The sequence below is a fragment of the Penicillium expansum genome (assembly GCF_000769745.1).
Source record: "Penicillium expansum strain MD-8 chromosome Unknown contig22, whole genome shotgun sequence".
Taxonomy (NCBI): domain Eukaryota; kingdom Fungi; phylum Ascomycota; class Eurotiomycetes; order Eurotiales; family Aspergillaceae; genus Penicillium; species Penicillium expansum.
This window is the reverse complement of record NW_015971435.1, coordinates 114688-139472: the sequence shown is the minus strand read 5'-3', so window position 1 is coordinate 139472 and position 24785 is coordinate 114688. Positions and strand designations below refer to the sequence as shown.

The 24785-nt window shown below is 49.4% G+C and overlaps 9 protein-coding genes across 9 annotated transcripts; 3 read left to right on the top strand and 6 right to left on the bottom strand.

The window, feature by feature from the left end:
* Positions 1-224: 224 nt before the first annotated feature.
* PEX2_008180 (uncharacterized protein) lies at positions 225-2746 on the bottom strand (the record flags this gene model as incomplete). Its single annotated transcript, XM_016738095.1, has 2 exons — positions 225-2558; positions 2627-2746. The coding sequence occupies 2 exons, from the start codon at positions 2744-2746 to the stop codon at positions 225-227; spliced, it is 2454 nt and encodes an 817-aa protein (XP_016594621.1).
* A 638-nt stretch (positions 2747-3384) lies between these two features.
* Positions 3385-5333, bottom strand: vosA (the record flags this gene model as incomplete). Its single annotated transcript, XM_016738094.1, has 10 exons — positions 3385-3651; positions 3723-3869; positions 3934-4276; positions 4329-4437; positions 4494-4540; positions 4598-4682; positions 4736-4881; positions 4932-5001; positions 5128-5195; positions 5287-5333. The coding sequence occupies 10 exons, from the start codon at positions 5331-5333 to the stop codon at positions 3385-3387; spliced, it is 1329 nt and encodes a 442-aa protein (XP_016594620.1).
* Positions 5334-10400: 5067 nt separating this feature from the next.
* On the bottom strand, positions 10401-13912 carry PEX2_008160 (uncharacterized protein; the record flags this gene model as incomplete). Its single annotated transcript, XM_016738093.1, has 4 exons — positions 10401-13048; positions 13166-13213; positions 13280-13359; positions 13431-13912. The coding sequence occupies 4 exons, from the start codon at positions 13910-13912 to the stop codon at positions 10401-10403; spliced, it is 3258 nt and encodes a 1085-aa protein (XP_016594619.1).
* Positions 13913-14580: 668 nt separating this feature from the next.
* On the top strand, positions 14581-15108 carry PEX2_008150 (NADH dehydrogenase [ubiquinone] 1 alpha subcomplex subunit 1; the record flags this gene model as incomplete). The annotated part of the gene is made up of 5 exons (XM_016738092.1): positions 14581-14628; positions 14682-14774; positions 14843-14846; positions 14925-15019; positions 15088-15108. The coding sequence occupies 5 exons, from the start codon at positions 14581-14583 to the stop codon at positions 15106-15108; spliced, it is 261 nt and encodes an 86-aa protein (XP_016594618.1).
* A 144-nt stretch (positions 15109-15252) lies between these two features.
* Positions 15253-16335, bottom strand: PEX2_008140 (arylamine N-acetyltransferase family protein; the record flags this gene model as incomplete). The annotated part of the gene is made up of 3 exons (XM_016738091.1): positions 15253-15759; positions 15814-15859; positions 15935-16335. 3 exons carry the CDS (start codon positions 16333-16335, stop codon positions 15253-15255), a joined length of 954 nt encoding a protein of 317 aa, XP_016594617.1.
* Positions 16336-17231: 896 nt separating this feature from the next.
* On the top strand, positions 17232-18266 carry PEX2_008130 (RraA family protein; the record flags this gene model as incomplete). The annotated part of the gene is made up of 5 exons (XM_016738090.1): positions 17232-17288; positions 17354-17429; positions 17533-17861; positions 17925-18023; positions 18099-18266. The coding sequence occupies 5 exons, from the start codon at positions 17232-17234 to the stop codon at positions 18264-18266; spliced, it is 729 nt and encodes a 242-aa protein (XP_016594616.1).
* Positions 18267-18548: 282 nt separating this feature from the next.
* On the bottom strand, positions 18549-19985 carry PEX2_008120 (3-ketoacyl-coA thiolase peroxisomal A precursor; the record flags this gene model as incomplete). Its single annotated transcript, XM_016738089.1, has 3 exons — positions 18549-19347; positions 19408-19858; positions 19976-19985. The coding sequence occupies 3 exons, from the start codon at positions 19983-19985 to the stop codon at positions 18549-18551; spliced, it is 1260 nt and encodes a 419-aa protein (XP_016594615.1).
* An 872-nt stretch (positions 19986-20857) lies between these two features.
* On the top strand, positions 20858-21661 carry PEX2_008110 (YdcF family protein; the record flags this gene model as incomplete). Its single annotated transcript, XM_016738088.1, has 1 exon — positions 20858-21661. One exon carries the CDS (start codon positions 20858-20860, stop codon positions 21659-21661), a length of 804 nt encoding a protein of 267 aa, XP_016594614.1.
* A 501-nt stretch (positions 21662-22162) lies between these two features.
* PEX2_008100 (uncharacterized protein) lies at positions 22163-24381 on the bottom strand (the record flags this gene model as incomplete). Its single annotated transcript, XM_016738087.1, has 5 exons — positions 22163-23020; positions 23089-23423; positions 23484-23632; positions 23691-23938; positions 24004-24381. The coding sequence occupies 5 exons, from the start codon at positions 24379-24381 to the stop codon at positions 22163-22165; spliced, it is 1968 nt and encodes a 655-aa protein (XP_016594613.1).
* Between the last annotated feature and the right edge of the window lie 404 nt (positions 24382-24785).

Sequence of the window (24785 nt, the reverse complement as noted above, 5' to 3'; positions counted from 1 at the left end):
GCCTTGATATACCTAGGTACAGATGACCTTTCTATTTATAACCGGAAATACACCACCTAGAGGTTAGGGACTATAAGTATGATAATGGGTTAATCAGTAAATTTTCGTCTTTTATGTTTGCTATCTGCTAACTGCAGTAATGGCTGCGTCTGATTCTGTGTTTCTCATTCATGTCCCGGTATTCTCCCCCATAGTGATACTAAACCATCCCCATCTTCAAAGATTTACCCCCGCGCAATTGGTCCTCGCCATCCAAGAAGGTAATCGATACGGTCTCTCAAGGGCATTGGGGTGATAGCGGCGGGTGTAGTGTTGACAAACTGCGGAACTTCGAATCGAATCGGCTCAGGCTGAAGATCAAACCCCGCCAGGACAGTATCCCCCGCTTTGTCCATGTTGATGCTGCTAAAATCCTCTGTATGGTCCACTAGGTCATAGACATACACTTCGCGGAACCCACAGTTGTGTAGCAGCAAGTACGAGAAGTAAATGGTATGCACAGATGCCAAGAAACCAAGCAGCTGGAAAAAGAACTTGATCAGGGACCATAATCTGGCAGCACGGCGTGGCTTCTTTCGCTCAGCGACTGGAGTTTTCGCAAGAGTCGCAACAGTCTGTGTACTTGTAGACTTAGAAGCTGGGCTTTTTCCAAACAAAGGCCGGTTCACTTTAGGCTTGTGACTGAGAAGTGCTTCGCGTTGAAGATATGGAGGTTCCATGACTGGGGGCTCAAATTGACGGAAAGTTCCCGATTGACCACATGAAAATCGGCTTCTAGTATCAACCCTCTGCTGCTTGGGAGGGATAATTTCATTGGGGCCAAATATCATGTAATCTTCTTGGAGGATAGTCTCAGCATCGTTGTAGCTCAACGTGGTTTTCACCCATGGCAGCCAGGTAACAGCCTTGCCTCGCGGCAGCGTGACCTCCCACGAAACGATAAACATCTCCAGAGCTTGCGGTACGCTGATGATATTGATTCGCGAGAGTCCGATACCCATGCTATCTGGCGCTGGTTGCAATCGAACCGAGTTTATAACAGGCTTTTTGGCTGCAAACATGGCATTGAACTCGCCCTCTGGGCCGCCATGCACAATGAGGTTGAATTTGCACTTCTCGGCCCAGAAGTTGTGATTGATGAGATCAACGGAGCAAACAGCATTGTATTTGATCAGGTAAGACGACGGATCGTTGGCGTCTGCCACCTCGGCTCGTATGACCGTATTGACTTTATAGTCTTTGAGTTGTCCGTAATATTCTGCGTTGCACTTACGGAACGGAACCACGAGGCTTTTTCCACCGTAGAATTGGGCCATCAAGCAGCTTTCCACAAGGGTGTGTCGTTTGAAAGACGAAGTCATGAATTCCATTCCTTGCCCCGGGGGAGTTCGGAAGTAGAGATAACCAGATTCGAATTGGGCAAGTCGAGGCAGTCCACTCACAACCAACTCCCACCAATCCCTCGATTTTCCTTTCTGCAGCCTGACCTTGAGCGCAATCGCGATTTGGTATGTCGCGGAGTAGACGTTGGGAGGGGCCTGCACGTAAAGAATGTCATTGTCCAAGATGAGCTTGGGCTTTTTATGATTTTCGATGGTTTCTGCAGATGTCGGGTACAGAGGGGGTCCATGAAATCCAGAACAGGAGAAAAATGATGGCGACCCAATGGATTCAAGGGAAAGAAGCAGGTCCTCCTTTTCTCTGTCATTGTCTTCGGTGTCAGAAAGGCTTCCGTTGCACCCACGAGTAGAAAGGGTATCATAATTCCGATGGAGCAAGTTGGCTTCGGTGAGCGGTTCGGTGCCACTCAAGTCAATTTTGCTGATATTCGTTTCATCGGGCTCGGGTATATTATCAACCGTCACTTCCTTTTCATTTAGCGAAAGATGTTCGGATGTAGCGCATGGAGAAACCGGCACAAGACCCGGAGTCGAGTCTTGGGGCAACGGGATGCTCTCAGGCGCCACGCTGATTTCATCCAGACTATCAGAACGACGGTGAAGGGAAGTAGAGCTGCCGACGTTCTCGAGGGTGCTAGTGTCCTGGGACATAGGCTCCAGTTCCGCCAACGGGTCGATCTTGGTCATCATAAGTTTGTGTCGGGTGCCTTGGTACTCATCATCAGGAGGGATTGAGTCAGGCAGAGAAGCAGCCTTGGCGGATCTCTTACGAGAGTACGAGTTCGGGCTACCCAAGCTGTTGACCTGGCTCTTGCGAGGGTCTGAAGAGGCTGGGCTACGCAAGCTATCAACCTGGGTGTACATCCCCGAGATGTCCACAGTAGGACGAGAGACACCCTGAGTATCATCATCGTATGGACCATCATGGACAACAATACTCCCAGAGTCAGGAACAGAGCCATTGTTGGCAGGGTATTTTTCGGTCTCGTCACTATCTTCGTGGCCAGATCGCCGAGCTTCTTTCTCAGGCGGAGTGTCGGTATCATATTGGGTGGAGTCAGGCTTCAACCGGATGACCCAAGACGGGGTTTTCACTGTGTTTGGCGACTGAACATTGAGAATTGGTAAAATGAGGTTGGGATGACCGTAGGTTTGTAGCTTAATTCAGACGATGGTCAGTACTGAGGCCCAAAGAGAGTATTTGAGGCCTGAGTCTTCATTATTACCTCCATGGCGATTGTGATAGACACTGGTTCCTCTGGAAAGCCACTCCAGTCGCACCACAAATCGAGGTTTCTGAGAGGGCTGTCGTGAGGTTCCATGGTGGCCTCCATGGTGGGCTCCATGAGATGAAATCAAGATGAATGAGGAAATGAAAAAAGAGAAGGTGATAGAAGAGAGGAAAGATGGAGATGGAAAGCAAAAGGATTAGAGTAGAGAAGAGAAGAGAAGTGAAAGGACAATAGAAGGTAGCAAACAACATTGGGAAGGTACGTGATATCAAGCATCCTCTGGTCTATCGTATACACCTGAAAAGACCTCTAAATAGATCCCATCAGAATGTTACATCTAACGTTCCTAATATCAAAGGCCAAAACAGATTAGATTATTTAAGTCTTACATCGTCAAGGATAGGCATAAGCAGCCGAGTATTCTTGTAAATCGTCAATTAAAAAAGAGAAGACAAGCAGCACTTGCAATCAGCACTTGCAATCAGCCAGTGATACTGCTGTTAAAAAAAAAAGGGCCTGTATGTACAAGAAGGGTTTAAGAATAATCTCACTTTTTCTCCCAATCCCATGAAAGAAAGACCTCCCCCTTTTTATCCCCCAGCGCCTGTAAAAAAAATCGAAACCCTTTAGCCACCCAGTTAAAGCATCAAGCGTAAAAAAAGAGAATAATGAAACACTCCTCCCGGTCTATCGAGACAGAAGAAAAAAAAAAAAGATAACATAAAGCGAAAACGTCGAGGACGTCAAGCAAATCATTGAGGCGTTCCATTCGGGGAGTCGGGGTGATCAAAGGTTGCCGGGCCGGCCACGGAGCCAAATCGATCGCCTTCATTGACCATTTGAGATGGAAGAATAGGGGTATTCGTCTGAGGAGTTTGGTCGAAATAACCTCGCGCGGATCCATTAGTTCCTTGGGGATAGTCGCGATTCCGCTGTAGAGGAGGAAGTATGGTCGAGGTAGGAGGGTATCCGGACCGGGCATATCCCTGAGCTATCATTGCTCCAGTCGAATCCGGGGTCTGTCTCGGGTCCAAAATCCTTAGCTAGGTGTTCTATTCCACTCTCACTGGTTCGCGGAGGGGTGCCGTACAGGAGTGCCAGGCTGGTTCATCGCCATCAGTTGTCCCACAGCGGCCTGCTGCTGCTGGCTGGATCGGCTTTGACCGGTAGGATCGGGGATCTGGGACATGGGGGCGGATGCTTGCATGCCCGCTGAGGCTTGCATGCCTGGGTACATCTATCCACCGGGGTCAGCTCAAAGAACTCCCAAAACCTGCAAAGGGGGAGTCGGGAATACAAACCGCCGCATAATCAGGCACCACCTGCCCTGTGGAATATGTCTGCATGGCGGCAGGTGTTTGGTAAGTCGCTGGTTGACCAGCGTACATAGCAGCTGTTGGTTGGCTGTATGGATCCATTTGACGAGCCATTCGACCATCCACATCATAGATGCCTTGCTGTCTGCCATAGTCGATCGAAGTACGATGACGCTTGACCGGCGGCTGCTGACCGTAGTACCCATAGTCTCTGGCCGCCGGCGGATAACCTCCATAGCTAGATGATGGGGGAATCTGCACCGACTGGCGCTCCGGAGATCGAGTAGGGACTGGCTGGTGGAACTCGTCCGGTCGTGTCGTTCGTTTCCTGCGGCTGTTAACTACACATCTTCACATTCCCATGGGTTCATAGCACGTACAACATGGTCCGAGGCTCCTTCCGAATGCGCAATTTCACACCTTGATCCGCAAATGATCTGGAGAGGTGGGTTGACTCCATCATTCCGGGGAAACTCTTGGGAGGGGAAACTGCAAGCTTGTCAGAACCCAACTATGCCAGCTCTCTCCACGGTACAGTTTCTTACCTGTGAACCGCTCTGAGATAACGGTCTTCAAATAGGAGACACGATCCCTGTTGGCTCTTTGTTAGCTATTGAATCCAGAATAAGCTCCCGACCGTGCTACTCACTTTCGCATCTCGAACAAGGTAAACTTCAGGCGAAACTCGCCCTCAATCTTTACAGAGAGATCTCCAAATACGAAGAATCCTCCATCTACAAACCCCGTCAGTAAACAAAGCTCCACTCCAAGAGCTGCCAGAACTAACCGCTATTGTCCACATCCTTCAACCGGTGAAGTGATGAAACTAGGGTTCCTGCTAACGCAGTCGACGGTGCGACGGGCACAGGACGCTCTTCTGTTGCATCGTACAGACTGCAGCACATGAAATAGTAAGGGCTTTGCAGATAATGCCTGCGCCAAAGTCAGCCCCCCGTTCAAAGCCATGGTGAATGCACACTTACTGTGCGAGGTAGGTGCCCTCCTCTCGCACCCGGAGCTGGACGATCGGGGGCGGATCGATAGGTTTGCGCTCTGCAGGCGCCATTAGATCCGGTTCCTTTTCTGTCAGTTCCGCACCTCCCCGCTTCACGGGGAGTAGCTAGGAACAGGGGGGGGGGAGAGAGAGAGAGAGAGAGAGAGAAGGAAGCTTCCACATACCTTTTTCTTTGCCCCCCGCCACGCGGGCCCGATTGGGCTGCTGGCGAATGATCAAGTCAAAGTCAGAACTGGTGTTGTTCAACATTGTCAGTGGGATTCCCTGGACGACCGCGTAAGAGTTGCGACCCTGTCAAAGTAGACACGGGAAGAACGACTCACCCCTGAGCTTCGCGCGAGAGAGAGGCGTCGGAGAATGTCGCACTCATCAAGACGAAGAGTCACAGACAAGCGGGAAAAGGTGGAGAGAACCAGCCCAGACTTGAGGTTGCTTTGAGAGACAGTGAACCAGCAGATGCGATAGTCGATCCTCGGGAATACAAAGACCAAGTGAAAGTGATCTGTGGTTTACAGAGTAAAGAGTGGAAGAGGAAGGGAAGGAACGGGTCTTTGGACCGAGAGAAATCCAGTCAAGAGAAGATAAGGACAGGCTGGGAAAAGAACCCTGGACGAGTCACGATGTCGTCGGAGAGGGGTGGCAGCTGTAGTGGGGTAATGATTTTTTTTTTCTGTTTCGGACTTTCAACCATGGGAATGAGAAGACAAAATGAACACCAAGTCGCAGAGAATAGAGAGTGTGAGAGAGGTGAATTGTGTCGAAAGTGACGAAAACGGAGTGGTGTCGTCAGTTTGCAAGCGGAAAGAGCCAACCGAGCACGGTTCCAGACAAAAACCTTAAGCGGATCTCTCTGGTATAACGGCTGATAAATGTAGATATTCCGACCGATTGAATCTAAAGAACTTATTATCAATAAAATTGGGGGAAGAAGAAAAAAAATAAGAAAAAATAAGAAAAAAAACCGATTCAAATTCACAAAAAGAAAAATTCAGAAAATCAATTGGATCACAAGCTTCCAAATCTCCCAGTCTTGAACAAATCAGATTCCAGAATCCCACAAAAAAAAGAGAAAAAAGAAAAAAAAATTTCAACTAACCCAATGAATTATCCAGAATTTTAATAAAAAAAAAGAGAAAGAGAAAAAAGAGAAAAAAGAAATCAAAAAAGAGAAATCTTTAAAAAAGTTCTACCACAGTAGCAATCTCTTCAAACACGAGAGCAGCTGAAGGTGGATAAAAGACAGAGTGACTGCCTTGGGAAAAGGAACCAAAAAAGAAAGAAAAAGAAAAAAAAAAAGGAGGAATTAAACCGTAGACGGAAGAAAAAAGTGGAATAGGTTCAGCTACCCACGGTTGAGGGGGCGAATGGCGATCCGGATGCGCAGTAAACTTCTGGCTTTCTTGTCTTTCTCGTTGGTCCAAAAGAGAAACGGCGAACCGCTAGTCCGCTAGTCCGCGTCTCTTTTTTTATGATCATAAAACCCACAAGGTTGGCGCCGGCTATGCAGGTGATCAGACCCGGTTTTCTTGCCCGCTGTAAATGTGTTGGTCTAAACGCCAGGTGGACTCGGGCCCTGGTCCGGCGTCTAAGCATTCCAGTCAAAAGTGGAGATATGCACGATCAAGCCGCATCGCCTATGTCCGGGGGTTTGCTGTGTCTCCACACTCGATCTCGATCCTGCAATAATTAGCTTGGGGATGTTCAAACGGTATCAAAATAGCCCTTTTTGAACCTCAAAGGACTTCTCAACAAGGCGGTTATAGCTGCCGCTTGTCAAGAAGGTTCCAAACCATGGTTGGGTAGCTTTCTTATGTCATCCCGAACCAAAGAATGCCTGATGGCCCCAGGCCTCCCACATTCGCTTGGGTACCTCCTCCCCAAACAAACAAAAAAAAATTGAATGAGACAGTACCTTTTTGGTTGATGCCCTGAATGCTCCTGGTGGTGATAAATCCAATATTTGAATATTGCGCGTGGATTCTTCAATTTCAGGGATGCGTGTACCCCTCAACGTGACCGAGGGAGCCCAAAGTGAAAAGACCCAGCACACGCGCGTTCGAAGACCTAGGTCCGGCGCAATCACAGATTGATAAAATGGTCGAGAAAGCTGATCTCCACAGACACAATCGCGTGAAGTGGCACGTCGTAAAGCCCAAGAGCGCTGTTATTCCGATCCGAGACGGAGCGATACATGCCGAGTCATGATGCAACAGTGAGAAGCGAAAAAGGGGAGAAAGAGTTGAGTTGAGAAAAAAGCCAAAAAGGAAAAACACAAGGCACCACACGAGACTTGGACAAGGTGTTTAAAGGGGGCATGCAACAACGAACAACGCACCACTGCACCTTTCCCCGTGACGCGTCACATTTCCTGGGAAGATATGCAGCCCAAGATCCCATACAAGCTACTGTATGTTGACTGCAGTCGGGGGCCAGCGTTAACGCTGGTTGGTTCCATCGGCTGGAAATCCCTCGATCAAGCTATGGGGCCGGAGCAGCATGCATCAGCCAACAAAAATAAGGGAAAAAAATAACACATCAATACCTAAGACCGGTTTGGAACAGTCCTGCAGCTTGCAGATCGGGCGTTCGTCATGATAATAAAAACCCGGGTACTTTCTAGAATGGACACTACGGGGGCTGCTCTGCGCCACACTCGCTGACCCTCAATTTGCGGCTGAGGACGTACGGTACTTTCCTCCCTCCTGCTCAGTCACCTTCCAGATGGGTTTGGCTGCATCGGCAGTGCAGAGGTGCATCCTGCCGAGGGACTTGCATCCCACGCTCTTTGGGTATTGGGGGCCACTTGTCCTCTTCGTTATCAAGTCCTTTTCTTGGCAGGATTCGCAATAAAACACACATCCCAAATCCTAGCTTGCATGCAGATATTCCGGGGTCCGGGCTGCAAGTGGTATCATGGCGATGATCATCGCTCGCCAAATGTGATACAGAGGGCTGCAGGTGCAGTTAACTATGACAAGCATTCCTGTCACAGTTCACAACTTATCTCCACATTATAGGAGCTTTGATAGCAGCGATCATATGCAAGGGTGAGGACAGGAGGAATCAAATTTCGATCAGAAGGCGCCGATCAGCCCGACAAAAGTCCGGCCCCAATATTGAATCCTGCAGCGAGAGTGATACTATCGTTATTGTCAAGTGACTGGAGCAGATGGGACCCGCTGAGTGGGGGTTTCCGGCGCCAGTGAACAGCGGCTGCGATTCGCTAGCCTGACCTGGGAATAAGTACAAGCTGACAAAAAAGGGGGGGTCGAATAAGGAAGAAGGAAATAAAAGTAAAGTGAGGGGTGGAAAGCGGAAAAACACACCCAGGGTACGGGCATTGTTTGAGCTGTGGTTCTTATCAATTGCATTATGCCCGAGCGACAAGTTCCTAGGAATGCAGTTGATAGGCCCGAAAAAAACTCACAGCCCTAGATGCACATCATTATGCGACAAGCAAGCCCCAGCGCTGAGCACGACCTGTCACTTCCATTTGACTTCCGGGATTCGACCCCGACGCCAGGACAGAAGTCCTAAGTCTTGGTCTTGATCTTGGGTCATGGCGGGGAAAGCCACCATTGCCTCTGTTGGAGAGTCATGATTTGGTTGTGGAAACTAGCATGACTTGTCCAGACGCTGGACGGAATAATTGGATGAAGAGTGGGTGTGATACAAGTACTAACAAGTAGGGACAAGAAGAAAGAAAAGAAGAAAAGAAAGTTCGAGTGCGAAAAGCGAAAAATTAAAAGTGACCGCCAAAAAGGAAGCGAATTTTTCGAAATTTTTTCCCAATTTAAAAGTACAGCGCACACCCTGGCTAAAATCCACTGCGGCCCCAATTGGAAAAACTGGACACTTGTTAGTGTCGGGGATGTTCTACTGATTATAGTAATACTAATAGGAAGAAAGCAGAAATGGGACCCGTGGAGAACAATGCCAAAAAAAAAGGCCAAGTAGTTAGAACGAACCCCTGTTCGGCACTTCAACGCACGAAGTGGCCGAGGGAAAAGGAAGAAGGGGGGCTGCTGATGGAGCACTACTTACGACGGTACTGGACGGGGCGGGATAGGGAAATTTTTAGACTCACGGAAGACCGGTGAGGAATTTATTAGGGGATTAAGGTGAATCCAGTCCAAACCAAAATCAATCCAGGGCGCATATCTGACAGCGGCAATCTCCATTCAGAACCAGTGGTTAGGAGCTGCTAGGTGGGCGCTACTATGTTTATGCTTAAATGTTGGCCCTGTGATGGTTCCATGGTGGTTTGGGGCCCGTTCCATGGTTGTGTTCCCTCCCTGACAGCTGTCCGGTCCGTGTTGGCGCCGTGGCCGCCGATCTTTTTGTCGATCGATGCTTTGTCGGGACTATAAATTGGGTGTCTACTATATTATTATTGTACTAGTACTGTAAGAGGCATGATCTTGTATTCCTTCTGGTCTATATGATCCTTCAAAATGCTAGTTGGTTTTTACTCATGCGCCCTGTAAGCTGATGCTACCGTCCACGGGTATTCCAATGCAAATCTCACCTTCCTAAAAAGGATTGGTCTGAGATCCACCCGTTGTGGAATACCCGATAGACTCATGCATGATTGTGAATTTCATGGTTATCACTCGATAGTTCTGTGTCCGTTTGGTAGCCTAGGCCCATTGTAGGTCCACTGCAAGGAGATTATACGAAGTATTTCGTACTTATGTTAGATGTTTAGCGAGGGCCCCTAGTGGAACACATCAAATAGCCGCAGATCAGCCACAGCTATCGAGATCTAGCATGACGCCTTGTCCCTCGCGTGCAGAGAGGTGCTGGGGCTACAATTGGCTATTGAGTCTAGACAAAAAATAGTATTGTTGATCTTCTTTCCATTTTCGATATTTTTATTTAAGGTCTCTCTCCTATTTTGACGTTTTCAACATGTCGTGCGCGACATGACACTTATTCTTGGATATATCGCATGCAAGGCACAGATCTCCTCCATATATATACACTAGAGCAAAGAGTTACCCAGTAATTGATACATTGATATAAGATATACTAATCACACACTGTACTCATTCGTCGCGACTAGATAGAAAGAGAAAAGAAACACCCAAGCAAAAACTCCAGACACCCCCATCCCTGCTCCGTGCTGGATGAAATCCCTGAAAACCCCGACTAGTAGTAAATGGACCAAAGAGGATCAACGAGTGCCGCATGACAGTTGACACTCCTGTCACCCCTGGACACCCACTTAGCGTGAAATGGCCTTCGAACAAGAAAAGAAATGTAGAAAGAATATTAAATCAAACGTCGGGACAATGCAGTTCCCGGAGACACGCGAAAGAAGAGAGAAGGGAGAAATAAAGGAATCAGAAATTTCGTTAAAACAAACGCCCTGTCCACATGCGTAACTTGCTTTGCAGGCAAAAAATACCCCCACGAATCATGAGCTTCACGATTATCATGTCTGCATCACGACATCCCCATCCACTTCGTACTCGGCGTCAATCTCTGCATCCGCATCTGCGTCTGCGTCTGAATCTGCATCGGTGCCATTGGTATTGGCCACGGCCTTTTGGTCCTCACCTTTACTCGGTGACTTGGAAGCAGATCCTGGCTCGGCGGGAATTACAACGTGAACTTTCTCGACCAAGGTCTTCCGGTTGACTGATCGCGGTGTTTTGGTGTTATCGTTAGATCGACGGGAGACTGCTGTTCCAGGTGATCGCGAGATGGAGTTGGTCTTTTTCTCGGGGGTCCTGGGTGCTGCTGCCTTCTTGTCCTCGGACGACTCAGGTTCGGCAGCATCAATGCCATTGGTCTTGACAGGTTCCTTGACGGCAACATCTCCATTGACACGCTCTGGTTCTTTTTCGCTCGCGTCTGCAGCTTCTTTGGGTGCGGGGGCCGTGTTTTCCACATCCTCATCAGCGACAGCTTCTTCATCGACAATTTCGCTTTGCTTCTGTTCAGGACCGTTGGCCTGGCTAAGTGTTACTTCAGCTGCGGGAGAGTCGGTGAGAATAGAGCTTCTGCCGCGACGAATACTACCTCCAGGGGTGACCATTGCCAGCGCGGAGGGTCGTCGAGGTGTGTTGCGACCATTGCTCCGGGGAGCCGTTGGTGTCATTGACATGTTATTGAGTTTGGTGCTACCAGATGGGCGACCAGGTCTGCGTTTGGGGGGTGCTGCGGGAGGCACAGGAGGCCAAAGTTCAAACCTGGAGGGTGGAATTCCAGCGGCAGGGTTGGGGATTGCAGGTGGTTCAGATTTTCCTGCTGTAGAATGGTGGAGGCCACTAGGCCGCAGAGCCAATGTAGAAGGCGGTCCAGCAGAGTCTGCAAGAGTGTCTCGATCCGACCCATTCACCATTCGAACATTGCCGTCATAGTCGATCGCTCTTGCCTCAGTCTCATCCTCGTCTTCATCCGGGTCCTCTCGGGGGGCGACGGTATGTATGGGAGCACGGTCGAAATGAGACTGGTTGCTACGACCCATGATGTAAGGTGTCCAGAGCAGCGCATCTGGATTGAGCTGAACGTAGCCCTTGCTTTCCCAGCCACTGATGACCTCGTTGTAATATTTGTGATCGAGACGAATAGCGTACGTCTTGGTGATTGGATCCCGCACAAGAGCTCGAAGTCCTTCTAGAGCAGACACAATGTCATCTGCCGTCATTCCGGTGCGATCAGACAGGTCTGCAATGCTAACAGGCGTCTTCAAATCACGAAGTTGGTATGACAAGATCAATCGCCAGTAGTTCCGGTACGACACCAGACCCATATCAGAGAGCGGCTTCTCGGGCGATCCATTTTTGCCTTCGATGCGGGTAAGGAGGTATGAGAAGTCGATGAGAAGGTTTCCGTAGCCTTTGCGTTGATGGATGGGTAGAGTAAGAATGCAGGAAACGTTGTTCGCTGAGCTTGGACGTTTTTCTTTGCTGAAATAGCCAACAAAATGGCAGCCCAGATCGTCATACTCAGTCATAACATAGAATAAGAATGGCTCAACGTCGTAGTAAAGAGTCTTGGAGCCGAGGAAAAGTTTCGCGAGAAGGCAAAGGTTTTGACAGTACACTGGATTCTTGCGTCCATCGACTTCGAAGATTGATATCGATCGATCTCGATAGATCTCGTCACCGGGGGGATGCTTCGCAGGACACTTAAGTTTGTGGCGCCACGCGACGAAGTCCGAGTTCATGTACTTGAGACAGAACTCGCAAATATACAGAACACGGTTGCGGCTGTATTCCTCCGGGTAAGGCGCTGCATACCAGGTTTCGATCTCGTAGCCACCGAAGTTGATAGATTTGATCTTTGAAGGAGGACCAGAAACCTTTTGTGATGCATGCGGAGTGGCTTCGCCATTGAGTTCTGCTTCCTTCACTTTCAGTTGCCACTCATCTTCGGCCTTCAGACGTGCCTGTTCGAATCGGTCGCGATCGAATTGTGTGGGAAGGGTCCTGGATGTATCTTGTTCGATTTCGGACAGAATGCCTCCATAGGGTTTTGATTTAGCGTCGTCGGTCTCACGGTCGAACAAAGTCATGGAGTTGTAGGATATGGGGGGAAGTGGAACAAAATGTGCCTGGGGTTCGGGAGCCACAGGTGGAGGCTTTGGTGCTTTCTTCTTCTTGCGTTGCGGTCGGATTTGAGAGCCTGTTATTTTAGACATTTTTGTCTCGTCCAACCGGAACCCAATAATCAATTTCCCAAACTGCCTAGCTACCACGCGGCAGTGCTCTCGGTCCACTGCGCGAGTGCGTCGCACGCGTACAGAACGTGTCCGAGCAGGAGAGTGGACATCACCATCAGCAGTGCCATCCCCGCCCTCCAAGGCCGCATCATTCAAAATCGGGTGATCGGAGCGGAAAGATGTTTGTCGAAGTCTTTTGCGGAGTACAGGTGTGTGTTCTTCGGCCTCGATTGACGAGGCCTTTCGCTTGCGCAGTGATCGCGAGCTATTGAGCATCTCGTCATCGACGCCTGTGTTAAAGATAGAATGGAATCCCTCGTCATGTGTACCAGCGTGCGCAGGAAGAAGCTCTTTGGGAAGTGCTAAGGCTCCGATTCCGGGTTCTGTAGCTGAATTTGTTATCGTGTCGGGCTCTAGGTTGTTGTGAACACAGCTAGGACACCTCCATGGGTCTAGGTGTTGCGATGTTAGTGCGGGTAATATATCAAAAAGATGATGAGACACAAGTCAATGACCACGTGGTTGCGTACCGTCCGATTCATCATATGCTTCTTGTTCGCGAGCGCATTGCCGATGAGCTGTCAGGATGTCGAGTCAGCGATAGTCCGACACAATCGGGGTAAAGCAGACGAAGCGACACTTACAGTGATCACCACACACCACACAAGTGAGCCATTCCTCAAAATCTTCACTTGGATCGTGTTCCTCGTCTTGGCTGCAAACCCTATTTGCCTGTTGTTAGTATCTAAACGTCCTAGTTCTGCGCCTAGTGCTGCATCGAGCCCTTCCACTTACAAGCAGTTTGAGCCACTGCGGATATCGGTTTCGACATCCTCACCACCATTGCTCTCAGCTTCCCAGTCCTCGGCTTCTGACTCGTGGTCACTTGATTCGGGTTCTGATGCGTTACGGTCATTTGCCTCAAACCCGGGATCGGCATCCGCGTCGGCTGTCTCAGACTCCGCATAGTCTTCTTCAGAACCAGCGTCGTCGTCAGGTAGCTTGACAGCTCCAACAGGTTCAGCCTCGTCATTGTCGTCATCGTCTTCTCCGTTCAACCCATTGATGCTCGAGTTGTTTCCATCCGCAGCTTCCTCCGGCCCATCATCATCAACTTCTCCAGTGTACGCTCGGTGAACGGCATCTTGAAGTTGTTGATCCATTTCATACAAGTCGGTTTCTTCTTCACCCTCCGCATCTAGGTCGCTGTCGGCCGGGTCCTCAGGTGGGTCGAGTTTGCCCGGTTCATCGTTTGCTGGCGGCACCGTCGCCGCCATAGTGAAAGTTACCGCCACCGCCAGGTTGAGCACAGCAGTGCTTATTGTATGCGCTCAGGCGGACTGAGGTATCCTTTTGTGAAAGAAGCTTAAACCGATCCGGTTACAGAAGCACCCCGCTGACGTCGGCGCTGATCCGGGGGTGCATCTGGATCAAAAGCGGGTTCGAGACTGGTTGGAATAGTGCCGAAGATTCTTATGAACACAAGTATCGTTCGGGATTGACGTTCAAAGTCTCCAGGCGCAAAGTTCAAGCTAAACAAACAAGAGGTGTCAGTCCGCCGCTGGAGTGGCTAGGCATCGCAAGCGCGTCGCAAAACAGAGGAAACTCACCCCAAGAGAAACCAGTGCAATCTTTGATTTAAAAGCGTACCAGACGCGTCGAAGGACAGTCCGTACAGAAAGGCCTGTCTCTTTTACAATCGAATGCGATCTGCAACGGCCTTCACGCCCCTTGTCCTGTGAGTGTCGTTGCAGCGCGCTGAGTCAGCGCAAGCTAAACCACTTTGGGTGGAGGAGACCTCAAGCCCGTCGCTGTAGGAAGAGACACTCCCCTCCACACTCTCCGCGATCTATCCACTCTCCTCAGTCCGTGAGAGGCTTTACGGCTCCTGATTCTACTTTAACACATCTTCCCGATCATCTACATACCCATACAACCGCACGTCATGGGTGTCCCCTTTGAGGCCCTGCTTCCCTATGGGATTATCATGACCGTACGTCCCATTGGCCAATGCCTTCTAGGACTACAGCTCACCAATTGCTACAGATGTTTGGCGTGACTGGCTACGGTCTTCACTATGTCAAGCGCTTTGCCAACGATGGCAAGAAGGCACGCTGGAACCAGGATCTGTGGGATAGAGTAAGTTGATCCATCCTTGTCGGCTGCGGTCGGAACTTGCATAAAGCAATTGGCTAACAATTTCACAGCAAAGTGAGTGATTACCAGCTTATCGCCCGACCAAAAAGCGCCTGGGAGGGATTATATGAGACTAACCGCAACCAACAATAGTGATGGAGAGAGATCAGCGCATCACAGGCTCATTCCGCGGGCAGTCCAGCAACCACAAAGCGCCCACCGGATTCGAAGTCAGCAACCCATGGAAGGTACGAATAACAGATTTCCTGTCCCTTGGATTCCCGGCTCCGCACAGAAACGCTAACCCTTGGAATAGATCGAGAATCGGATCTACTAGTTTCAAAAATTGCAACCTCTTTTCCTTTACGTTCAATGTCTGCGCCTTCCTTACTACGTGACCATACATATCCACTGCAATTTCTCTAGAAACGTTGTACCATATCATTTATTTGGATTTCCTTAGTAGTCCGCTCGGTCATGTCTACTTGAGCTCCGAGATCATTCCTCGAATCCCTTGGATCTCGCTCTCACGGAGGTGCATATCGAAATACTTGGCCAGGGCCTTAACGCGGTCCTCTTCAGTCTCCAGCACCTGCAAGGTCTCCGTTTTCCCTCGCAATCTCTCCTTGACTTCTTTACCTGACATAACGCACTGGCCAATGATCTCTGTGCCACTTTGATCCAAAATCATTCGCATGCAGACAAAAACTTGGGTGAACCAGCTAGTTCGGCTCTGGCTGACGGAGAAGTTCATAACGCCGAAATCCTGCGGCAAGAACTCCACGTCGGAAAAGCAGATCTGTGGCAACCACTTGCTCTCAGGGTTGTATCTTGTTTGGTAGATCCAAATCTTTTGACTTGGATCTGTGAACTCGGCAATGCTTTCCCTGACTATGCGCATCTCCGATGGAGCAATAGCCGTAGCAGTAGCACCTTCTTGAAGTAATAGTGGAGCAGTGGCACAACTGTTTCCAAACCCGACATCAACCTGTATTGGTTAGTGTGGTTCATGCAGTAGCCGCAGTAGATATTCATGCCGTACCATGTACTTCTCTCCTCCAATGATCACAATTAAAACCATGTGCCCACTTCGCCGGGTCAATCGTGTCAGCTCAGCTCGAATGCGCAGAATTCTCGGAATGCTAGACAGTCGGAGAACTCACAGTGACAAATATAATCCATTGTCCAATCCCTTCACCGCAGCATGACTGACTCTACCTCCAGTGGCGTAAACAAGATACCCCAGGGACCGCAAAACAATATAGAAGATTCCCGTATTCTCCATGCAGTACCCATCTAGCTGCCGCTCCACCATCTTCTCAAAGAGACTCTGCGGGTTCAGAGAGATAGTATGATGTTGCGAGTAATGCAGCCCTGAGTTGCCCCATGGAATGGCCGCGAGATGTCGCCTTTGCAGATTACATAGCGCAGAAAGTGCATCATTCTCGATATTCTGGCGGAGATGCTGAAGAAGATTGCTCTCGGATTGAGCGGAGTGGGAGTACCCGATGCGGTTCAGGTACAACTCCAGTTGTTGATCGGTATACGTGGGTTTTTGTGCCATTGTTGGACCGTTCCTTGATGTTTTGGTTTCTGCGCTCGAGGAATATATATAACATGAATTCTCTATCTCCACGGCTATCAAGATTGATCGGAATTATTCCATTTCGTCCAGTTGATGACCAATATTAACTTGGCTCCCCACCTGGGTACACTCCCGAAGTCTCCCCCCACATCCCAGGATTTGCCTCCGCGACGGCGGTTGATAGGGCGGGACTATATTAGGAAAGTGCCTTTATTCCGTGCACAATTCCTATGTTGTAGACACCCTGTCGAGGGCTGTGTGTATATAGCATAGAACGCACTCATGTTTTTTTCTATCCGTAGTATTACTCACACTATGTTATATTTGCAACAAATATACATCACAGGTTCAGAAGGCTTCGAAAGTATAGAAGCCTGCTGCATCGGCAATGAAAGCCATGAATCTCGGTACTTGCCGTACTATCTAATGACATAGATCAATCTATTTCTGCTTTGTTAACTATAAGATTTATTATCCCGAGAATCACTTGGTACCCCACATTTTCTGCAAGCTATGCATGCGGCAGGTTACTAGCCGTCACCTCGGCTATGACCCCCCTTTATGAAGAACAGAGTTATCTAGATATAATTGTCAATTTTATATATAAGATATAGATAAGATAAATTTTGACTATAGCCAGTCTCTCAACATCTCAGAGCTAAGCAATAAACTTGTTAAATGTGCCTAGAAACGCTCCGAGTTATAGATCTCCGATGATGTGGCGCATTCATCCGATATCCGGACCTACGGACATGTGCTTCGACTGATCAGCGAATGGACCTTTCATCATATTTCTCTATTACTCATTCTCTCATGATTTGTACAGTCCAACTATCTATACGCCCCCTCAACTGTAAACCCCGCCTCTGACCAAAATGGCTACGCTAAACGAACAACTTGCAACATTGATCGAGAACTATTCGCCCTGCGATGTATGCGCGTTACTTATCCATAGGCTATCAAACCATCAGGTGTATCTAACATTCTAATTCTCCAGGTATCAGATGCCCTCATCAAACTACAAAAGACACCCGAGGGCACCACAGCAAGAGCCGGCTATCTTGCAGATCTAGGTAAGCCATCAATACCACGCTCCCCGCCAAAGCCTCTATCTATAGCTCCAATAATCCCAACTCACATATATGTATCTACTAGTACCATTCTCTCCCACAACAGGTCGAAATGAAACAATGCCCAAGATTGCGGCCCCGGCAACAACATTCAAATTTCTAGGCAAAGATGCCAGCCCACCATCAGTCGCGACAGAAAATCCCCAGAAGCACGGTTTCTTGCCAGGTAAGCACTGGGTAGATCACGTCGGCGAATTCCAAGATTCGGATCCTTCCGGCGCCGGATCCATCGTCGTCATTGAGCAGCCCGAGAACCAGTACTGCGCTGTGACGGGCGGGATCATGGCGACCCGGATGAAGGCCCTTGGGATCAAAGCCACGATTGTGGGTGGTCGTGTCAGGGACTTGAAGGAATTGAAGGCTACTGGGCTTCCGGTTTGTCATAATCTATCATGGTTTAGCCGGTAGCGTTGCTAATTGCTGTTTGCTTGGTAATAGATCTGGGCTCGTGGTACTTCTACCGTTGGCACCAGTGCCGAGGCCAAGGCTGGTGCTCGTGATGTGCCAATCTCAATTGATGGTGTTACTGTTTCGCCTGTAAGTTGGCTCCTATGTTGTCCGCCGATTGATTTATTGTGTTGTTCATGGTCTAATAGTTGTAATCCATTATAGGGAGACATTATCTTCTGTGACCCCTTGGAAGGAGTAGTGGCCATTCCTCGCGAGCTGCTTGATCAGGTGCTCGAGCTCATGCCTAAACTGACTACAATGGATGAGCAGGCTAAGGAGGCCGTTGCGCAGGGAATGAGTGTCACCGATGCTTTTAAGAAATTCCGCTGATGGCTCGCTCGTAGACGAATGTCTATACATACAACCAGATTATATAGTAGGCGATGAACTGGAAATACCTGGACCAGGCGAACACGAGCATCTATAAATCTACAACAATATTGCTATGAGATGTGGAGCAGAAATTTAGCCAGGCATATATAGTTATGCAGTTCCATTCTTTTGGTATTCGTAGTATTCAATACATAACGAGAAATCTGTGTATCCGGGGGAAAAAAAGGGGCTGAAAAGCCAAATCGCTGTGCAAATATACAATCGAAACACAAATTTCATTTACTCCGATACCCAAACAGCGGCCATACCCATACCGGTACCGATACACATGCTGGTGACACCAATCTTCTTGTTTGTGCGCTTGAGCTCAGTGAACAATGTGCTGACTTGGCGAGCACCAGTGCAGCCAAGAGGGTGACCGAAAGCAATAGCACCACCCTTAGGGTTAACCTTCTCGGCAGGAATGCCGAGCTCATTAACACACCAGACACACTGGGAAGCGAAGGCCTCGTTGATCTCATAGATGTCGACATCCTCCTTGGTGATGCCAGCCTTCTCAAGTGCAACGGGGATAGCCTTCCAGGGGCCGACTCCCATGAGCAGGGGCTTGACACCGACGACGCTAGCAGCGACGTACTTGCCGAGGATCGTCTGGCCGAGACGCTCGGCGGTGGAGCGCTTCATGAGGAGTACGGCAGCGGCACCGTCGGAGATCTGGGAGGCGTTACCGGCGTGGATGGAGCCATCCTTGGCAAAGGCGGGCTTGATCTTGCCCAGGGACTCGGCAGTGATACCGGGGCGGATTCCGTCATCGGCCTTCACGGTGATGGTCTTCTCCTCGCCGGTCTTGGGGTCGGTCCACTTCACGTCCAGGGGAGCGATCTCCTCGTCGAAGAGACCAGCCTTCTGGGCGGCAAGGGCCTTTTGGTATGAGTGAGCAGCGAAGGCATCTTGGGAAGCGCGGGTCACGCCACGGTCCTTGGCCATGTTCTCGGACAGGACACCCATGGGGACCTTGCAGTTTGCGGACTCGGGGTGGCTCTCGAGGAGATCAGAGAACTCGGTGACGGCACCGGGTCTGTATCAACTTGTTAGTCATATTATCAAAGGAAGGGATTCCGGGGGGCTTGAAACATACCCGTACTGGGAGGACATGCTCTCAACACCGGCGCCAATGCCGACATCGATCATGCCGGACTGAATGGCGTTGGCAATATCGGCAATAGCCTGGAGACCGCTAGAGCACTGACGGTTCAAGCTCTTCACTGCGGTGCTCTCAGGGAAACCAGCCACGAGAGCGGCGGCACGGAACTCAGTGGCTCCACCACCGGGGGCAAGGACGGAGCCGACGGCAATGTCCTGGACAGCACTGGGGTCAACACCGCTCTTGTTCAGAACAGCCTTGAAGACACCGGCAAGCAGATCAGCGCCGGCGGTATCCTTGAAGCCACCCTTGCCACCCTTGGTGAGGGCAGTGCGGAGGGCACATGTCACGACAATGTCATCGGGGCGCTTCTCGAGGATGGCGGCGGCTCCCTTCTTGCCGCCAGGGCCGAAGTGGGAGGAAACCTGGTTGAGACGTTGCTGGGCTATAAAGTGGAAATTAGTTTTCTAGTTCTATTTCGATTATAACTTGCAACAAGACACCAAAAACCAAGCATTCTGTTGAATACATGGCTATGAGCTGTCACATGCATAGCACTCACCGTTAGACATGACGTCAATGTGTGATGGAGGTATGGGAGAGGTGTGAGGATGAAGAACAGGGCAAAAGTGAGGATAATAAAGTAGCCCAGATATCCGGGGAACCGATGGTTTATAAATCAAGCCCGTGAAATCGGTGGTATTTCCCCTTTGGACGACCGTTGCTGGCCTCTGTCGCATTCTAAGAAAGTACCGAGGTCCATCTAGCCGCATCATCGTTGATCCACGACAGTCACGGGATCTCCGACTGGTGGATCAGACGGGGCATGTGAAATCGGGGTACCGCATATCACATGCGTGTGGGGAATGGTCGGACTCATGTTTTAGGACGTCATATAAGTAGATCAGCTCGGCACGAGGCTACTCATATATTTAATGCGTTTTTAGTCGTTGTCTACATAAATAGTTTATTCTGGTGCTTCTCGACATGATATTGGCATCGGGATGTGTCTCCACATCAAAGGAATGGCTGAATCTACGTTCTTTTGTCACAGATGTTGATTCCATGGATCCAAAAGGGAGGCCTTATCACAATCAACTCCCCTGATAGCTCAGCTGGAAGAGCGCAAGACTGTAATTGCTGTTCCCTTCGGAGAACTTGTCATCTTGAGGTCCCTGGTTCGATCCCGGGTCAGGGGATCATTTTTTATTTTTGTCCTGTATTTTGTGCTACATCATTCAAGAATAGTTGCGTGGCGTCTTTTTATATGTCTTTTTAAATATCTTTCTTTACACATATTTTGCCGCCCTTCTCGGTTTTATAGATAGACGGTAGAAGAAGGCGGAGAAAGGCTTGGTTTGTATGACAATCAGGGGCCAGGGAAACTTGCCTATGTTGTTTCTGTGGGGATCATTCAAACAACCAACTACATTGATCCAACACAATGACCGCAAACCCCTCTACGGTCGTGGATATCAACCTCCTATCAGAATTTCTCAGCGACAATCAAGTGCCTGATCTCTCCACCACATCCCCTGTCGACTGCATTGTCATATGCGCCTCAGCCGTTCTCCACAGTGCCGAGGTCCTCTTCAAGACTCTTCAGCAAAGACCATCTCTTACCAATGCTCTCGTACTATGCGGCGGCATCGGGCACTCAACCGAGCTCCTTTATGATGCAGTGAAATCTCATCCAATCTTTTCGCGGATCACTGATGAAATTCAAGGTCTTCCTGAAGCCAAAGTTCTCGAACGAATTTTAGATGAGTATTTCGATCGATCTCTCATCACCAGAGAAGGATGTCAGATTCTCCTTGAACCACAATCTACAAATTGCGGACAGAATGCTTCATTCTCTCGCAAGGTCCTCGATGAAGCGGGGTTTCAGGCACCAGCCACTTGCATTATCATTCAAGATCCCACAATGATGCTCAGGACCAAGGCATCGTTTGAGAAGGCTTATGAGTGTGCTCAATCTCCGGTCTCGGTTATTAGTTGCCCGGTATTTGTGCCACAGGTACAATTATCCCGTAACGGAGTCATTGAGTATTCAGACACATCTCCACCGTCAGAATTGTGGTCACAAAGTCGGTTTTTGGAGCTAATCATGGGGGAGATACCGAGGTTGAGGGATGATAAAGATGGTTATGGTCCTCAGGGGCGTGGTTTCATTGCTCATGTGGACGTTCCAAGCCACATTGAGGCAGCTTGGTCTCGACTACAAGTGGTGACTAAGAGCTCTAGATAACGATGTAGAGATACCGAATGCAAATAGAGCACAAAGCAGAGACATTTTATGTATTGTTGAAAGCTACATATTTGACTACGATAGTACAGGAACCGAGGCATCAAATGCAGATCCCGTGCATGTACCTGCAATGCAAGTGCGGCATACATACCACCCCAACTACAATACGTACCCTACAGAAAAGGAATTTGGGGTACTTTCTGGTTGTTTCAAACATGTAAAAAAAAAGGTACAAAATCTTGAAAACAAATAAAAAATGATCCCCTGACCCGGGATCGAACCAGGGACCTCAAGATGACAAGTTCTCCGAAGGGAACAGCAATTACAGTCTTGCGCTCTTCCAGCTGAGCTATCAGGGGATGTGATTGGTTGATTTGCTCTTTTGAGTCTTATGAAGCAAGAACACAATTCCTTTTGCAAGCGATGTCCACTTCAACTAAGTTACATACAACCTTGGACCACTCAGTTTCTTGTTGAAAATAAAAGGCATAGGCACACTTATTACTTGGTAGACATGGGCGTATCCAGATAAGCTGGCGGCAAAATACCCTCTATGGCAGCTTTGATCTGAAGCGCCAACGTCCGCGAGTGCCACCGGTGTTGCTGTGTATAGCCACCCATCACCCAAAAGCCATCAAGGCGTGACTGTCTCTTCCACAAGCCACGGATCTCGCCCTCGGAATCGACACCCCATGTGGCGTCAATACGAACAGCAATCTCGTGGGGACCAAATTTCTGCTTACCATTGGCCTCGCCGTCCATGCTATTCTTGCCATTCTGGGCACCGCCGGAAGTCTGGCTAGGAGAGCCGCCTAGGATCCCAGCAGCAGTTTCGCGCACGTCTTTATCAGCGAATCCAGTACACCATGTGACAGCATCCACGTCCACATAGCTGCCATCCGAGAACCGCAGCCCCGTCGACGTGTATGCAACAGGCTCAACATTAGCCTTGATACCAGCCTTGCCTTCTTCCAGCAACTTCGTACCGCCTATATCGACATAGTGTCCACCAGCCCGCTCAATCAGGTTCTGCATCAATGCACATTCTGGGTTGGTGCTGTCCAAGACGGGGAATCCAGCTGCTGCCAGAGCTCCGTATCGATCTGGCTCCTGTGATGCGAAATGTGCAAATAGGTTGCAGGTGAGCTGGGCATCTATGAATGTCGGCAGTGTCATGAAAAGGTTATCTGCACGCTCCACGCCGGCATCATAAGCGCCTAGGCTGGCTGGGTGATCGATGTACTCCACTGGGACCATGTATGTCGGAGACCGAACGTTCATTGTTGTTTGGAGTCCCGCAGCGTGGCAGTCCCCGAGGATATCGAAAGCTGTATTGGCGGATCCAATTACTATGACTGACTAGAAAGGAAGTGATGCGGTCAATCTCGATTCTGCTAGTTTGTTTTTCGCACTGGAGCTTCGCTCACCTTCGCTCCGTTCTGCTTAAGTTGCTCGGCATTCTTGTATTGCTCTGAATGGATGTTGATACCTCTATACAGGTGGCCATCTGCTATTGATGGTATACTCATCTTTTGGGATCCAATGCCTGTGGCCATGACAACGTGTTTAGAGACTGCCGTACGTTGACCAGCGGGAGTCTGGAACTTGACCATCCACCGCTTGGTCGATGGATCATACTCTGTCCATTGAATCTGCGCCGAAGTGATCATGTTAAGATTGAAGGCATCGACATATCGTCGTACCTGAGAACCCAAGTCCTCTTTCGAGAGACGGTGGGGAGTTAAAAGCTTCTTGTCATAGTCTGGTTTCCAAATTTCATATCAGTCACGCTTAGTCGGATATTAAGGCATAAGCAACTTACCCATATAGGGCAAGTGGCAGAGTGAAGTGGGGACATGGAAATGCATGCAATCATAGCGGAGAGCCCAATTGTCCCCTGCCTGGGCATTGCGCTCGGCCATGACGCTCTCAATCCCTAGGGCTTTAAGACGTGCCGCCAAGGCTATTGCTCTTTGCCATCAAGTGGTATGTTAGCATGGATATTTTTCGAAGTTTTGCCTCCACTTACGCATTTCCGCCTCCGATTATGAAGACTTCGGTCATGAAGCTCTCGATTCCCTCGAGTTGTCTTCCAGGAGAATAGAGAAGTGGCTCATTCTCTTTCTGCAAGTCCAGCTCTTTCAAAATAGTGCTCAGAACCCATATCTTCCACTCGATTGTCTCGTTGGCGCCTTTAACCGGCAATAGTACTATCTTTCCTTTGCAAGCGGCGGCTGGCGAGCTAGTTTGGAAGACAATTCCACAGTCAATGAATTGCTGTGCACCAAAAGTTAACTACCCTTCACCAAGCTCCATTTCCACATATCCATGCCATTACTTACAAGAACTGGTGTTGCTGGGATAAACATAGCCCCGCCGTCGATCGTTATGTCTCCCTTGATGGCCCTCAGCTTGTTAGTCTCCAGCAGACTGGCAGAAATTATGTCTGGTGTTTTAAATGTCCGCAGATGATACGTCAGTGCTAGCTGATCTTTCCAGTATGCCCGATCCTTCCAGAAGCAGTCTTCCAGCGCCTCCGGATCATTTCTAGCCAGCGCGGTGTTCAGCTTATCCAATACAGCCTGAGCTTGCTTGGTTGGCTCATCACCCACCATCGAGGCCGGATCTATTATTCCAGGGGCGAGCAGAGGAAGCGGATGCTGGATCATCAACCTGAGGAGGTCGACGCGGGGGGGCAACTCATCGTATGACGATGACATATTTTCGTATGTTGAACATCAATCTTATTAGTACAACGAACCTATACTCATCAGTCGTCGGATGAAACTCACTAGCATTCATTGTTGGGTTTGAAATAGATGATGCCTGCTCTGTGTAGGATGTAAATATTTGACAACGCTCCCTGATCGGTCGCACTAGCCACGGGAGACAGTATCCCTGTACCAGCTAGGCATTCAGGGACATTGGCCGACTCATGCATCTCCTCCGCCGCCTACGGACTAGTGCAGCGGCGGTCCGTATCTCCCAGGGTTTTGGTGCACATTTCATGCCTCGGATATCACCCCTTGCTCCGTCGAGGTGACAACAACTCAAGAAAAATCCCAGGGTGCTTTGCCGGTGGTTGATAAGTACTGACCCATACAAGAAATACGCCTCTACGAGT